Source organism: Bradysia coprophila, unplaced genomic scaffold (assembly GCF_014529535.1).
Source record: "Bradysia coprophila strain Holo2 unplaced genomic scaffold, BU_Bcop_v1 contig_138, whole genome shotgun sequence".
Lineage (NCBI taxonomy): Eukaryota > Metazoa > Arthropoda > Insecta > Diptera > Sciaridae > Bradysia > Bradysia coprophila.
The window spans coordinates 2,103,193-2,119,808 of NW_023503409.1; the positions used below are offsets into that span (position 1 = coordinate 2,103,193).

General features: G+C 33.8%; 2 protein-coding genes across 2 annotated transcripts in view; one reads left to right on the plus strand and one right to left on the minus strand.

Moving 5' to 3' along the window:
• Positions 1 to 152: 152 nt before the first annotated feature.
• Positions 153 to 2,358, minus strand: LOC119073386 (p21-activated protein kinase-interacting protein 1-like). The gene is made up of 4 exons (XM_037178812.1): positions 2,190 to 2,358; positions 1,976 to 2,119; positions 1,354 to 1,863; positions 153 to 1,294 (listed from the first exon to the last, which is right to left on the minus strand). The coding sequence occupies exons 1-4, from the start codon at positions 2,265 to 2,267 to the stop codon at positions 209 to 211; spliced, it is 1,818 nt and encodes a 605-aa protein (XP_037034707.1). The 5' UTR covers positions 2,268 to 2,358; the 3' UTR covers positions 153 to 208.
• A 3,959-nt stretch (positions 2,359 to 6,317) lies between these two features.
• Positions 6,318 to 16,616, plus strand: part of LOC119073381 — a 37,884-nt gene continuing 27,585 nt past the window's right edge. Inside the window, exons 1-9 of the mRNA XM_037178806.1 lie at positions 6,318 to 7,458; positions 12,458 to 12,588; positions 13,284 to 13,432; positions 15,238 to 15,298; positions 15,353 to 15,397; positions 15,495 to 15,551; positions 15,654 to 15,667; positions 15,740 to 15,854; positions 15,914 to 15,967. Coding sequence (XP_037034701.1) covers positions 7,088 to 7,458; positions 12,458 to 12,588; positions 13,284 to 13,432; positions 15,238 to 15,298; positions 15,353 to 15,397; positions 15,495 to 15,551; positions 15,654 to 15,667; positions 15,740 to 15,854; positions 15,914 to 15,967 — 997 coding nt within the window. The 5' untranslated portion in view covers positions 6,318 to 7,087. The remainder of the gene's footprint in view (positions 7,459 to 12,457; positions 12,589 to 13,283; positions 13,433 to 15,237; positions 15,299 to 15,352; positions 15,398 to 15,494; positions 15,552 to 15,653; positions 15,668 to 15,739; positions 15,855 to 15,913; positions 15,968 to 16,616) is intronic.

Consider the following 16,616-nt stretch of genomic DNA (forward strand, 5'->3'; position numbering starts at 1 on the left):
TAAACGTTAAAAAGATATTATCAGGGTATTACAATATATACTTTAAGAAAACAGACCAATAGTTCGAGCCAAAGACCAAATGTAAACAAACAAAGCGAAAATTGGTTAGAAACAAATCGTTTAGACCACTGAAAGAACAAAAAACACGAAAGTATACAAAATAATTTTTATTTCCATCATACAAAAAGCGGTTAACCAAACATCTTCATCACATTGTGTTCTTTCGATTTTTCCTTGTCACTATTCCTTGCTCAGTTGAATCAAAGTCGAGTGCCCGCCCCTTTTTCTTTGATTGTTGAGAATTAGGCTTTTGTTGCAATGGGGGACATGACATCGGTGTTTTTGCCTTTATTTTCTTTTTCTGAATAGGTGTTGTTTCAGCAGGTGTTGGCAGCGACAAATTTAGCTTCTTTTGGCTACCACTAACAGCAATAATATCGTAAGAATCGTCGCTCGAGGTCTCTAGCTTTTGCTTCACAGCACTTCGGTCACTTTTGCCGATAGATTTCTTTTTCTTTTGCGATCGTTTCGTTTTTGGCTGTTCAAAGTCATCGTCTGAATTCGGTGATCGTACAACGATTGGCTTTTGTATGGTAATTTTGGGTGACTTTCTTTTCTTCCCTTCGGATTGCTCTGTTTCAATGGTTGATACGTCCATTGGCCACGGAGCAGCTTTCTTTATTTTAGGCACTTTGGCATGAGGTGAAGCAACAATTGATGTTGAAAGCGAATTCCTCTTTTTCGCCACGGTTTCTTTTTTGAATCCATCTGTTGCAGACGTTGATGCGACATCAGTCGGTGTTACACATGATTTCTTCCTTTTCGGCAGTTTCTCATCTCCGGTCGGTGTAAATGTTGCTGCGACGTCAGTCGGTGTTACAGATGATTTCTTCCTTTTTATTGATTTTTTGGGTGTCAATACAATTTCGGTGTCTGTGTCATCATCGTTAAATTCCTGCTCAAAATGCTGATTTACCGAATTTTCGTTGTTCTCAACAATCACTTTACCGGTGGTTGAAATAAGCCGCAAATTTTTCTCAATTCTGGGCAAACTCTCCTTCGATATTTCGGTATCGACGTTATGTTTACTCTCGTATCGATTCTTGGTGGTGTCAATCAATTTTATGCAAGTTGGACGAATACCCTCATCGGCAGTGCAGATTAATGTCAATGTCTTCGTTGGAATTGCAATAGACCACAGGGAAATAGCTCCGCTGGTGCAAATCGTACCGAGAAACCCGTTCAAACAATGCATACCTTTAATCCGTCTGTTATGGATGCCTGGAATATTCGTCTGAAAGGATTTGTCATTTTTTAATTTATGCGAGACATAAAGCGCACATTGGAACATACCTGTTCCGATGTCTTCACATTCAGCCATTCTATGCTTCCGTTTTCCAAACCAATCAGCAAATTCTCACTATCTAGCCAGCACAATGACGTTACCCGACTTTTCAATGTAGGCTCGTCATACGGTTCTTCACCAACTAGACTGATAATCGTCACCGTTTTTTCACCCGACATTGCAAATTTGATACCATCCGGAGACAATTCCACATTGTCCAAGGTGATAGCAGCATCGGATAAATCCTTCGTATTGAATGTGTTCATCTGTGTGCCTTTGAACATGTCCCAACCGCGTAAAGTACCATCCTTACCCACTGATAAAGCAAACTTATCAGACGGATGCAGACATACTTTCAAAACTGATTTGCCGGTGTGCGGTTTCTTCCATGTGTTTGTCGGCTTCCAGGAACCGACGGTTGTAGCTACAAGTCGACCGTCTTCTGAACCGGATAACAAATCGTTTCCTTTATTGGTGAATGACAGGGTATTGATGGTACCCTCATGACAGATTATTTCCTGGAGTAAAAATTTTGACATTAGAAAATGCCTGCTGTGCATTTGGTGAAACATGAACTGTTTTGCCGGGGTTTTGTTGTTTTAACACGAAATCAACACGAAAATAACTTACATGAACGTCTCGGTTCAGTTTCAAATCAACGACAACAATCCGTTCATCTCCACCACCAGTTGCTAGGTATCTGCCCCTAGTATCCATGGAAATAATTGGCCCATTATGACAACGGTAAACAATATATCTCTCCAAAACATGTTCCTAAAATTAAGACCGACATCCTAGTATTGACTTTGAACTCATCACATCGGCACAAATTGATAGAACTCACCTTATCAGTTTTCTTCACCTTGAAGCTCAGTAAAAAGTCTTGAGATGTGCCGATGAATATTTCTATGTCAGTTGCCATTTGAAAATGTTCGTCAAAACTATTTAAACAGCAGAAAACGTGTGGTTGATTACATTGATTGAATTGTGATCAGGTTATGTTTTGACGTTTCATTTTTTTTTCATTCATTCAATACTCTCTGTCTTTCAGTCGTTCCACTATTTTTATCGTTTCACACGTTCCATTTTTAGAATTTTCGTGGTCAATGTTTGAAAATGAAAGTTTATTTAGTTAGTAATGAGATGTTGCTGATCAATAGAATAGAAAAAGTGCCGTTGATTTTTCTGTACAATATCATTAGACCCGCACCACCCAATGTGAGTGCTGGCTACACGATATTTCCAATTTCCATATTTATATACTGAAGCAGCGTGATGATGAAGTATACGTGAAGGACAGTGTAAGTGTGAGATTTCAACAAATCACAAAAATGACATATAGTGAAAATTGCTTCTATTTTAATTGATCTATTGTAGTAAACAATCCTATTTTTGGCGATATTACATTGCTATTCTAGACGTAGTAATTTGAGATTCTAATTTTGAACAGGTGAAGTATATATAAATTGATATTTCCAGCTCGTACTTACTGCATATGCAAACTTAAATAAATAACAACTCGTCAAATAAGATCACACCTTTCTGATTTGCGTAGGTGGCAAGCCCCAAGGCTCTTAAAGAACAGGTTAAGACATCAACAAAGTCGGGTGACACACACATTTTGACAAATAGACACATTGTGTTGCAAGGCTGTATACTTTGGGGAGGTCACGCAGATGCAAATACGCGGGTTACACACCACGTTTCATACAAAAAATTCACCACGCCATACAAGTTCGATTTTGGTGAATTTGTTTGTATGGAAAAGGTGTGTTCCCGCGTATCTAATAAAATGGCGATCTGCGTGACCTCCCCAAAGTATACAGCCTTGATTGTGTTGAACAGACTCATTACAGATTGTTTGAAATTTCAACTTGAAGAAAAAATCACATTTCATCCAATCTGTAATGAAAATCTGTAATAAAAAGTATCTATTTGTCAAAATTTGTGTCACCGCCTTCGTGTTCAACTCAGAGGTAACCAGTTCTTAACCTGTTCTTTCAGAAGCCCAAGCATTGATCCAAAATTCGGAGGTAGCTGGTTTCTAAATTAACGACAATGTATAGAACTCACTTTCTACATTGTTACCGCAATCACGAATTTTGTGCAACAATTTGTCGAAAAACTTGGATGCATTTTTTTAACGTGTGAACATTATTGACGGCTTCGGCTTCGCCTCAGATTGACAATTTTCACATTTTTCATCGCGCCAAATTTCCATTTAGACGCATGGTAACAAAATAGCTATTTTTAATATTTTGAAATTGTAGTGTTACCGGCGGAAGCTGGGAGTACACTTCAATAGTAACATATACAAGACATATCATGTGTATAATTTGAAAGAAAAGTCTAAAATCGACTTTCTAACAAAATAAGAAACAGTTGAGTAGGATCCATTGGAATATCCTAATCTTCTTGTTTAGATTTAAAATATTGTATTCTGGTATAATGCTTCGCAATAATATCTATCAACTTGGACCGGCTCTATATGTCCAAACTGTGAAAATGTAAAAAAAAACGGAGAAAAATCAAAACAAACATAAAATCAAAATAAAAAACCTCTGGCCCGAAAACGCGCTTTTCCATTTTCCTTTCTCTTTTCTCTTCTAAACTGTTTTCACTACAACAAGAGATAGAGAGAGAGAGCGGAAACTTAAAGAAAAACAGAATTTCCCTAATCATTTTATATACGAGGACTTGAAACAAACAGTTGCGGAAAATTGTTTGCCGTTGAAGGTTGTCGAATTGAAAAAGTTGAGGGTAACATTTTGCTCGTTAAATTTAATTGAAAACGTTCTTCCAATCAACACTATTAATTGGTACTGTTGGAAAAGGGATACAAAAAAGTAATCTGTAAATTTTGAGTGATTTCTCCGTTTTCTTACCTTATAAGTGTTTTATGGAGTGAGTTTCAGATCGGTTGCCAAATATATCGATAAAACAATCGTTTCTGAGTCGGCCAATGAATAGTAATATAGAAAATATGTACACGCGATTGTTGTTGTAAAAAGTAATAAAAACTTTAATAAATCAGCATTTTATTATTAAGATTTGAAGTGGTCAAAGAAGCAATAAAAAAGAGTGCACAAAATTTCAGCAATTTAATTTGAGTTTAGGCAGAAAAAATTTTGTTGCAATTAAAATGTGATTCATCACACGAACATAGAACTTTTTGAAGCGAGGCCAAAAAATGAAATGTGTCCAACGATCAGAAGAGCTTTTTGAAAAGATAAATGATATTTTTACGGTTGGTATCCTAGAAGGGTAAATGTGAAAAACTTCCTTGACACATATGGTTTATTGAGGACATCCGAAAATTTAAATTGTATTTATATATGCTCATATACTCATCTAACGACGATAACGACGACAAAAAAAATAACAAGCTCTGGGTAATATGGAACTTTATATAGTAAAATGCATGTTTAAAAAAAATGAAGTACAAGATTTGATATCAACCGATAAAAAATACTTTGATCGATGGAAGTAATAGATCTGATAACAATACTGGTCTTATGCTTGCAGATGAAAACTGGGACTCACCCGTTTCGTTGATAAAAATTACAAGTTTTGATATAACCCCAGCGGTCGTAGGTTTCTAGAACTACACTAATGCATTTACTACACGGTATGAGTGCTAGTGAATACTTACGACTGATTTAAAAATGGAAGAATTTCAATTATTTATGTACGATATCCATTAGTTCCATTACGATGTATAGCTCTTCATAATAGGACTGAAAATGAATTATATTATCCATTTAGACTACTCATATTTTCATTTTTCTAAATGTCATAGCAGACAGACAACAATTTGTATATTGAATACTCCTGCTCTTCTCTCAGCTAAATCGAGTCTGAAAAACTAAACCAATATATGCAATGCATTATGACAAGATAAATTTCTTATAATGCGGATATGGAGAACGATGAATTAATAAATAGGTGCTGATGGTGATCCTCGAATTTACTTTCAAAATACTGAAATACGATGCCAATAAAACATTAACTGTAAAAAAATATTCCCACGGGTTATAATGATGCGATTGGGTTGTGTAAAGTCTTACACAAAATAAATTTAAATTTGGTACAAGATTTACTGTGTTGTGTAAGAGGGATTGTTATTTATCTCACTATCTCACATTTAATTACGTGCTGAATACCGCCACATTCATTTATTTCAAAGAAACAAAGTATATTGTGAAAACTAGAAAGGGGTGAGCGTTAATCGACTGTATTAAAATTTAGGAAATATTTTAAAAGGATTCGACAATAACAACGGTTCGGAATGTGAGTTCTACTGGCTGAATGTTACATACACGAAGCACAGTAAAAGTTACGTAGAACCATATAGGGCTAATAATGATAATGAAAAACTGCAGAAAAACAACCACTTTTAAAGCTTTTTTATTCGTTTCGAATGAACCTCTGTACTGTATGGAGTGGTCTGAAGTTGTATTCATACCTTATGAATCTGTATCTTACCGTATTACTCATAAATCCCTCAAAGCTTATTATCTTGCAATCATAAGTCATTAGGGTAGGACATCCTCAAATGGACATTTGAAACAAAACAACCCTTACGATTGTTTGAGCCTTTTATACAATTGACAAAGTTTACTTAACATTCTTCCCTTATTTATAATGTGTATAATCGACGACCGGAATGTCTTAAATTTACAGAAATGTAAACATTGACACTAGCATTAAACATTAAAACATTAAATACCACCAATTCACCGCATTGCATAAATACTATAAAATCTTTCCTTCTTCCTTCCAGCGATATATATTGTGGAGAGAGCTTATTTCCTTTTATTCGTAAAGCTATATTATACCTGACAATTTCAAGTGTATTCATTTGAAATCGAGATGTTTGGGAAAATGGAAAATGAAGAGAAAATTTTCCGGACAAAGTGGTTTGGAAAGTATGCAAGAGAAGTGAAATGTACTCAGTCGAGAATTGATCGTTGAGTAGTTCAAATCGTATCAAATTGGGGAAAAGGAAAATATTTTTCTCGAAAATTCAAATTGTTTCTATTGACAACGGTAACTGTTTTTATTGGATTTCATTTATGAACTTTAGTTGGAAGGTAATCAAATTCAGGAAATAGCGGACAGCTTTCAATTAAATAGTTCGCCGTTTAGTGATTTTAACGGGGAAATTTGCAATTAACGCACCATCTTATTATTCAAATTTTATGCAAATTGAAAACATTTCTTCGTCTTTGAAATTTCATTTTCCAATTATACGCTGTACTCGAATTAGCACTTCAAAAATAAAAAAAAGCATCAATGGTATCCTCTTAACTAAATCCAAATCAGCTATCCTATTCATAAACTCAAACATTTTCATCCGCGTATACTGTTATCAGCACCATAAAATCATGAAAATGAAAATAAACGCGCCTGCAAAACTCCCATTTCAGTTATCCCATTTTCTAAGTAATGTGAATGTGTGTCAAGTGTTTTGAATGAGAAAAAACGAAATAAAAACAACTTTAAAAATCAAAGAAGAGTCTTCAGTGTTCGAGAAGGCATTTAAACGTTTTTCACGTTCGTTTTTTTTTCTTCTATTAATTCAATGTTTTACAGTGGTGGTAAAAGCTTCTTGAATGACTCCCTGAATCGTGAGATTTTTTTTTTGTAATTACAAGTGAATAATATGAGATTCGATCGCAAGTGGATTGGTGTTACGCAGACTATTTGTATAATATAAGTGGATTAAGCATTAACTGAATCATGGTGTTCGGATATATTTATCAAATATACCACAACAACGGAAGTACATGTAAAGAAGAAATCGGAAGTGAAAGCATGTCAATAAATCATCAATCCGAATTCATATCAAAGTGTTCATCGTCGAACCATCTAAAGAAACAGGAAAATAATTGTTCTGGAAATTTTTATGTTATTTATGTGTTGCTGGGAATTTTGTACGTATCCACCGTTGCTATAGTATGTGCATTTTATACGAATCGGCAAAATGATTTGACGGTTTTAAGAGAAAATTTTAAAAACGAATTCATGGTAAATGACATCAAACACATCGTTCAAGTTGTTTTAAACGATATGAAAAATGAACATCAACCGGTATTTAGAGTGAGCGAGAGGTAAGTGTTTTTTGATGCTTTTAATTTGAAAATTAGTCTTAATTTTTTGGTCAGAAATCGTACGGGCCCTATATAACTAGTCTCATTCTCAAAGTAGATTTTAAGGCCTCTGTGCGTTGGGGAGAGTATCCCTCTAGTAAAATAGTGAAAGTAGAGACCAAAACATAGGACATATGTTTCTACTGATAGTGGATTTCCAGTGTCGCACTAGCTTCTTAACGGCCGCTCGGACAAAACTGTGAAGCGGCTCATGAAATTGATTTTTGGAATTTAAAGAATTTAATTTGAGTATCACAAAATAGCCAGCGTCACTTTGGACAACATCAGATCAATTGGATATTTATCTTTTGGACATTAAAATCACTTCTCCTATTGAACTATAAATAAAAGTTACTCAACTCTGAATCACCCACTTATTCTCAACTGAAAAAGAATCACACCGCCATAAGTTTGTTATATGACGTGACACAACTTTTTTCATGTTTTTTTAAATCTTTAAAAGCTTTAAACTTTTGTGGTCTAAAATTCATGCTACTCGAAATTTTCTATTACCGCAAGAACTATGAATTTGTTGTTCTTTTGTGATTTTATAATTAAAAAGTTGTTGGAACTCTCAAAATCTTTAAAATAATATTCATTAAGACTTATGAGAACACACATCATTTTCTTATAAACTAAAACTTCAATGTAAGACGGTTCGCCTGTGTTTGTTTGAGAAGTGGTTATAGTTAATATAATAATGATGATACTAGGATAGAAATACTAGAATAAGAATTACTGATAGAAATAACAGCTCTGTTAGTATTGACATTTTCATCTATGATGATAATAGTATTATATCCAGAGGAAAGACAAAAATGTGTGACCTCCGGTTAGTTTGGTGTTGAAAAATGCATTTTTAAACGAATGAAGTAAAATATTCTGTGTAAAGTATTAAACTATCCTTCAAACATAGGAAATGATAGATTGTTTATATCGAGATCAAAATACAGTTTTTAAATAATATGTTGTGTTACAAGTATTGTAATGTTGATTTTTTCAGCACTAGACCCAAGTTTTCCTTACGAGCGGAGCGAGTAAGGAAAATTGGGTCGTGTGCTGAAAAAATCTCATTACAATACGTGTAACACATCATGCTTTGTGCCAACCGAGAATTGAAATAGACAAGAGCACAAAAAATCATAATTTTCATTGTAAACAATCACTCTTCAAATTTGATCGATCACATTGCTTTGCATTTTCTCAAACGAATGCTGTAACAACTCATACAAATTCCATATCAACACTGCTTTGAGTGTTGTAATATCACATCAAACGGATGCTGAAATAAGTCACTTTACAACACTAAAATGAGTGCTGAAAAGAGTCGTATTTCAATTCTCGGTGGCACAAACATTTAAACAATGTGTGTATCATGCTCGGCTGAAGTGGGAACGTTTAAAGTGAAAGTGGTGAAATTATGTGGAATGTTTAAAGTTCGGAGCCGATCACTTTTATCTGATCTGAAACTGAAAAAAGACTATCTGACATTTTCAGATTCAGTTCAGATTGATTTAAAATTTATCTGATCTGAATCGGAAAATTTCAGATTAAATCTGAATTCAAACTAAATCTGAAAATCAAAATTTTTTCAATCCGATCTAAAAAAGATTGATCTGAAAAATTCTGAAATTTTGTGAAATTTTCATTTAAATATTTCAGATAAACAGATCTGATACAATAAAGACAAAAAAGAAAGAAAAAAAAAACAGTTTTTACCTGAACTGAACCTGAAATTAAGCGATCTAAAATTTCAGATTCAGGTCAGATTCGATTCAATAGTAATCTGATCTGAATCAGATTCAGATTCAGAAAATTTATCAATCTGGTCTGAAAATTTTCAGATTAGTCTGATCTGTTCCGAGCTTTAGGAATGTTAGTACTTACAATACCAACAGTAACTTTCGCATAAAAAAAATCGCCTCATCCAACTTCGACATTGCACTTCAAGCATATGGTACTCTAAATAGTGTACTGAAATGAAGAAATTGGATTTTACTAGATTTGTCGATCAAATGAGGAGTAACAGGCAAACATAGCTTGAGAGAAATTTTAATGGAATTATTTTTTTTCACTGAATGACGCTCAAGTCATTCAACTTGATATGTTGATATGGGTACTGAACCGAAAGTTGTAAGTTCTATATGAACAATCTTCGGTAAAACTGGGGCTAGTGAATTCTAACTGAAATGACGGTCACTGCCATCTAACGTCATACTCCAAAGTTAATTCTATATCAAGCTTTTTGTGTACTGAAACTTGACAGTGAGTCACACAACTGAAAAACAGTATAAAAAACCATTTCACGCAAAATACTATATTTGACAGCTGTTGATTTGATCACTTTCGCTTGAAGTGCGTTACCTCATCATAATTTTCAATTTTTATTGACACAATTGCCATGAAAGTCGCACAGCAAATACTTTTGTAATTGTTGTAAAGAATGGTCAATCAGTTTCACTTTTTCAATGAAAAATTTTCATGGAACTTGTAGGAAACTCTGAGTCAGTAAATGATCATATCCGAGTTGTATCTTCATCTTTCCTATTTACATTGATACGAGTTGCAGCTCTGACATATCATATCGTTGATCTTTCTTTGCGTCGTAGATAATGTGTTTATCGTTCATTTTGAATATGTTTATTATACCACGCAAATTGCCTTGAACACATTCTTCCCTTTCCGTAATTCAACATATAAAAAAAACCTTGGCTTAGAGTGAAAAACATTTTTCCCTTCATTTTTTTCCTCCGACAAAGAAAATCTGTTTCGTCTATAAAATAAAGTTTCATTCGTTTATATGGAGGATATAATATGATTTTGAAAGCACACCTGATGATGTGTGTAGTCTAATATCATTGAAAATCTTTGCTATTTATAGCAATAAAGCAGAGAGGCAAAATGGAAAGATTTCATTTTCTACGTCGTGAAGAAGATAAACAAGGAAAGTAAACAACAATTTGATTTTTCCTCAACAAAGGTTTATTTGTAAAGGTTTGTTCATAATCGCATTAGTAGTTTTATCTTAATGTTATTTTATTTTTATGTTCAATTGATTGTGTGGATGTGAATGGAAAGTAACGCAATTTGTCGGATACATTCTTATTTATTTGTGCTGAATAAATTCCATACGAGATACACATAAACCTATTATCACAACGGTCATTTTGATAATGTGGATAATTTTTTTTTGTATCGACCCTAACGAAATTGATATTGTCGTTACGACTGAGAAAATGGGAAAAACATTTTTAAGCCTGAGTTAATGTTCCGAATGAACGCGATTTGTTTCACTTGGAACAGAACTCATAATAATTTTAAGTGATTTAAGTAAATTTCATCTACAGTAAACAGTGTGTACTACGCTGATGTGCATTGATAAAAAAGCCTAATATCTTTGGTAAATTCTTTTGTTTGTTTTTTTCGGGAGCTAGGTGTTTTTCCACCATTGTACTGTATCGTAAAGGTAAAATGCGAATTTTTCATAAAATTTGGAAGAACAATGAAGTACAAGATTTTGTATCTATCTATCTTCGGAACATTCTGAAGACTTAATCTCTTGATCAAAAGAAGTAATTGATTGTCTAAATACATGTTAATGTAAATACAGCAAGTTATATTATAGTTCAGCACTTTATGTTCAATGACTGTTTATTTTTGGAGCTAAGACCTAGACTCACCTAAACAAATTGTCAAGGGTGCTGATGCTCCATCGGGTATATGAGGAGCAATTGAAGCACTGAGGAGGACTGTTGTTGAATAATCTCATATCGGAATATTGTCTGAGAAAACTGGAAAGAATAAGATGTGGAAGAAAAAACTGTAAAAATCCGAGATTAGATCTTATAAACCTGAATTCAACCTAATATATTATTTACCACCACATTGTTATCTCACTCCCCGGCAAAAAACGGTATGGCTGGTTCTCATTGAATTTGATGATGTTCTTGAGAATATTCATAATTATTAGCTTAATTCCTTAATTTAATTTGAAATAATCGATTATTTTCAGCCTGTTTCCCATTTAGATTCGCGTGCCAATGAAGTCTGATGATTATTACAGCGCCAATGAACCATGCCACTAATGTCTACACGGTATCATAAATTTTATTTTATTTCCCCCGCAAGAGATGTTTTATAAGACGAGGAGATAGAACAAAATAAATATAATCACATTTTAAGAAAACAAACTAATTATCATAATGGAATAAATAGGATCGACATTTTAGACTTTCGTTGAAGCTTTACTTCTTCAGTAAATTAAAATTCCCCAATGAATAAGGACTTGTTTTGTATTCCATCGGTACTTGTTATACATAATACTTTTCCGAGCGACGGCATTTTTTATGCATAGATGAAAATAATCGTGTTAAACATACATGTATATAAGATGTTGTCTGTAGCTGACAGAAGATTTTTATGCGTGCACATGGTTTCATTAAATTAAAGGAAAATGTTATGCTCTTGAGTGATGTGAGGAGAGCCTTGGAGGATTTTTGCTAAAAATAATTGCTTTAACATACACGGTTAAATTACTTAATTAAAACCTTTTACAGACGACTACGATATTTCCTAATGTCAATGTTGTCGATGTTGTCTTATAAAGCAAACATTTTGAAACTAATGAAGTAACTAGGTTTGTTTAACTCTGCTAAACTATGTTTAAAGCACAAACAACAAAAATGAAGTAAGAGATTTTACTAATTGTACAAATGAGCCTTGCTTTTCGACTGAAAGAATTAATCAGGCCGATGAATATAATAATCAAAAATTCGATTGTTTGGTCTTATGGTCCCTAATACTGATCAAATACAACGATACCTTTTCTTTGGTGTCGCCAATTTAATGCTAGAATGAAGCTTTCAGAACCATTGTTAACAGTTTTTTTTTAACAATTCAGGTTTATAAATTCATATTCATGTTCCGTCATTTTCCTGATAAATTTCTTTAATAATTTCAGCACTGCGTTGCCTTATGAAAGCAGTGTAATTGAAAATGAAAGGAAAAGTTACCAAATGCATCACATCATGCGAGAAAGAAGGGAAGCCAGTATAACAATTGAAAATATGGTAACTGGAACGCAAAACGAAGGTATATTTAATAGAAAAGTTATCTGTTACAATTCTAAAAATTTGATTTTCGTCGCCAAGCTTTGTTTCGTTTTGTCTTGTCTAAAAAGTCTATAGTGAAATGACATGGTAAAATAGATAACGTCCTAGTTTGGAACTTTGTATTTTACCTTGACTGTATGTTACCCTCTGACTTGGCAAAAGAAAAAGTTCTAAACAATCACGTAAGTCATTTTACTCACTTAGCCCCCGGGAAATGAGTTTTATTTAATGAACCATTTTCCGGGGGTGCAGTGAGTAAACTTATATACAAATGCAATTAAAAACCGAGGATAAGATTATTAAGTCTTGACAATTGTAGATTTTAACAACCAGATTAGTATATTCCGACTTTGCTTGTAAGTTTGTTGTTTTAACAAGTGTGATTTTTCTTTGTGGAACGAGCCGAAGGCGAGTGAAGTAATCACACAAGCTAATAACTTACTTATAATAACTTATTTTACATGCTCGTGCACAGTAAGTGCTTTTTCAAGGTCACAAACAGTGAGGTAAAGTAGAGCGCATGCATGTAAAGTATGTTGAGCAAGGTTGGTGTTTATTTACATTAAAAAAGAAAATTTGGTAAATTTTCAAAACTGTGAAGTCTTATCGGCGGGTTACCAAGTGGCAGATAAAATCTTTTCCCTAGGTGATCCAATGATTATTCTGATTTTTCAGATCAAGAGAAATATGTGGAGTTTTTCAATCCTAAGATTAGACGAGAGTTAGAAAAGAAGGACGAAGAATACAAGAAAACTTATGGATATAAGGGTGCCGCTCCAGGTGGGGATGAATGGACTTGGTTAACGAACTATTGCAGAATACCGGTAAATATATTAAGTCATTGATAGAACTACCGTTTGAGCTGCATATATCGAACTAATCAAACCGTTTATACATTTAAATAACTGCGTTGTACCGAACCTCTCAAATATTTGGTGTAATTTCCAAAAAAACTGGTTCATATTTATTTGATAGTCGATTTGAGAAGGATCTAATGCATGTTGTTCCCTCTAACTTTCCGTTAATTTTTACGCATTTTATGTTTTCCACTCGGTAGAATAAATACGTAAAAACAAATTACATTTTCCAATAAAGAACTCCATATTTGTATGAGACGGTGGATTTTCAAAGATTACGTTTATAATTAAAGTATTTCTTCTACGAAAAGTTGGAATGCCGAAACGATGCTTTTTGTGTATATCTATGTTTTCGTGGTACAGAAGGTGAGTGAACACTTCCCTCATCGGTGTAAATGTTTTCAAAAGTAATTTATATTGCGGTGAGCACACAACAAAGCGTTGCATAATTTAATTAGTAAACAAGAACAACAAATTTAGCATTAATTCCGGTTTAAATGTCTACCGCAAGGCGTTTATTGGTGTAATTAAAACAATAATGAAATTATTTGATGGAAGGTCATGGAGTTTTTTACGAATTTGAATTCTTTGCTAATCAATTCAAGATGAGTCACCTGATTCCAACAATAAATTTTAAAAGGTTCGTTTACCCGAATTTTCTTTAAAAGTAAATCAAAAGAACAATGGACAAAGCCGCACACCAAAAGCTTGCGTGAACTGTTTTCCATTATTTTCTATATTCATTTGGCTCTAACGTTTGCATCCAGTCTCGAAAACATTTACATGAACATAATGGTTCATTTTCGACTAAAAAAGAAATGGTTAAAGAAACAAAACTTAGGGTGCTCTGTAAATGGATTGCATGCATTCTTGTGTGTATTAACGAAGCGGTGCGCCGCTCCAAACTGGTAGCGCTATTTTTTTCTTCTTTCAAATGGGTAGCACTGGTAGAAAATAATTTCGTTTTGACTGAGTTGTACAGTTTTTTTTTGTGAATTTAGTTGATACCTCTGTTGCTACCAAGAGTTCTGAATGTTTTCCCCAAATTCAACAAAAACGTGCCTCGAATTTTTTAAGCTTGCAACATGCAAAACGAACGAATTTGCTCGAATTTTCTTCTTCATCCCAACAAAAAGTTTGAAAATGATCTGAAGGTGCTCTATAACATTATTCTCTAAAATAAATGACACTCGTAATTGACGATTTTATCATCCGATAACCTTGTAGTACTAGCGCTTCGGTAACAATGTCAGTGTTAGCACGACACAATTGAGAAGCGACAAAATTTTTGTATTAAAGATAAAAATAATGAAAAGTCTGTCAGGTTTTATTTCCGTTTCGCATTGAAAGGCTTTTAGGAAAATTGCAAAAAATAACTCTCACCTTTTCACACAAACATCAGCCGCAACAATATACGACCACCGGTACGCAAAATCTGGGTTTATTATACTAAATCGTTTTGAATACAATGGGGAAAAAGGAAAGGAAAGAAATCTATTTGCATAAAAATAAATAAAGAAACGTGCTTCACTTTTCCCCGTTCCATTTTTTTTTTTCATAAACATTTTGCTGGAAGGAAGGGACTGTAATATTAATTTTGTGGAGTTTCTTTTTTGGAGTAAACACATTTAGTGATAGATTCAATTTCAATTTCGGGCTATTAGAATCATTTTCAGTAAATTTATAAACTGACAGAAACGAACAACGAGAGAGAAACAATTTTTATGCATAGTCATTTCCAAACTTTAAAATACCATGAACTTACCTTTTAGTATGAATCAGTAACTGGCTTCTGCAGTGCCACCAAAGAGTATTGTCCCGTGGGTCCTCCAGGTAATTTATAAAATGTTTAACTCGGGAAATGTTTCAACTTTGAACATCTTAAAGGCTTACCCGGTCCAAAAGGTTATCGAGGTGACATGGGAATGCCAGGTAAAAGTCATTTTGAGTTACATGACGTTATTAATATCATGAACCATTTGAAATTCTGAATGATTTCGTTGCAATGAGCAATATCTTTCGTTGTCAGGTCCACCGGGAAGAGATGGAAGGGGACCGAAAGGATTGCCTGGAAGTCCAGGGTTAGGTATGTTTCCTTTAAATTCAAGACCTTTGATTTAATAATAATTCTACATTTGCCTCTCATTTCTCACATGCTGGATATTTCGATTATTTGCATTACGTTTAGACGGGCGAGATGGGGTAAGTTCAATAAATGTGATATATTTTCGGAAAAGTACTTCAAGTACTGTACTTGTAATGCCACTACAATAGGTACCTGGTGAGCCTGGCTTAGATGGAGTTCCTGGTCGAGCTGGGTCTGATGGCATTCCTGGAAAAGATGGCATACCTGGCACAGACGGTAAAAATGGATTGAACGGAAAAGACGGTGAGATAAACTGTTCGTGTTCGTTCATTCAAAGAAAATTTAATAACACCCTTTGATAGGAAGAGAAGGAGCTCTTGGACCACAGGGTCCACAAGGACCTCAAGGAGAAAGAGGTAAGGTTGCAGTCTATTACTAAAATTGAAATCAGAAACAGTATAACGCCAAAGTTTTCTTACTATTCATCAACAATCGAACAGTCAAATTAAATTTTCCTTTATGTTATACTGTTTACGATATCGATTGTTATATAGCTTTCGTTTCCATTGAAAGAAATTTCATCTTTTTCTAAGCAATAAGATTAAATTTGTGACAACGTAGCTTACCGAATTAACGCATGGATGACTTCTAACCGATTATGCATATTCAGTGATGTGTATTCCCAAACTTGTATACAATGTAAATTGAATCAAGTCACCGGAAGCTTTTACTAAATAAACAACACCTTCGTATACATTTATATATCAACTATTAACGATAATTTATACCGGTTTAATAGCGAAATTTGCATTCAACCACCCTCTTCATGGTGAACACAAGTATTTACGGTAAAAGGATTTTCCATGTATATAATCTTTTTATTCGACGAAAATAATGGAGTTAACGACATGAAAATAGTAATTACAAAATATAAAAAATTTCTTTCATTGACTCTGAAGCATTGAAGGTTCCCATCACCCTAGTTGCGTTAGATCTTTGAATTGCCAAACTTATTCTCTGTTTTATTTTCCATGTATATAATCCATGGTACATATTTAATCCGCA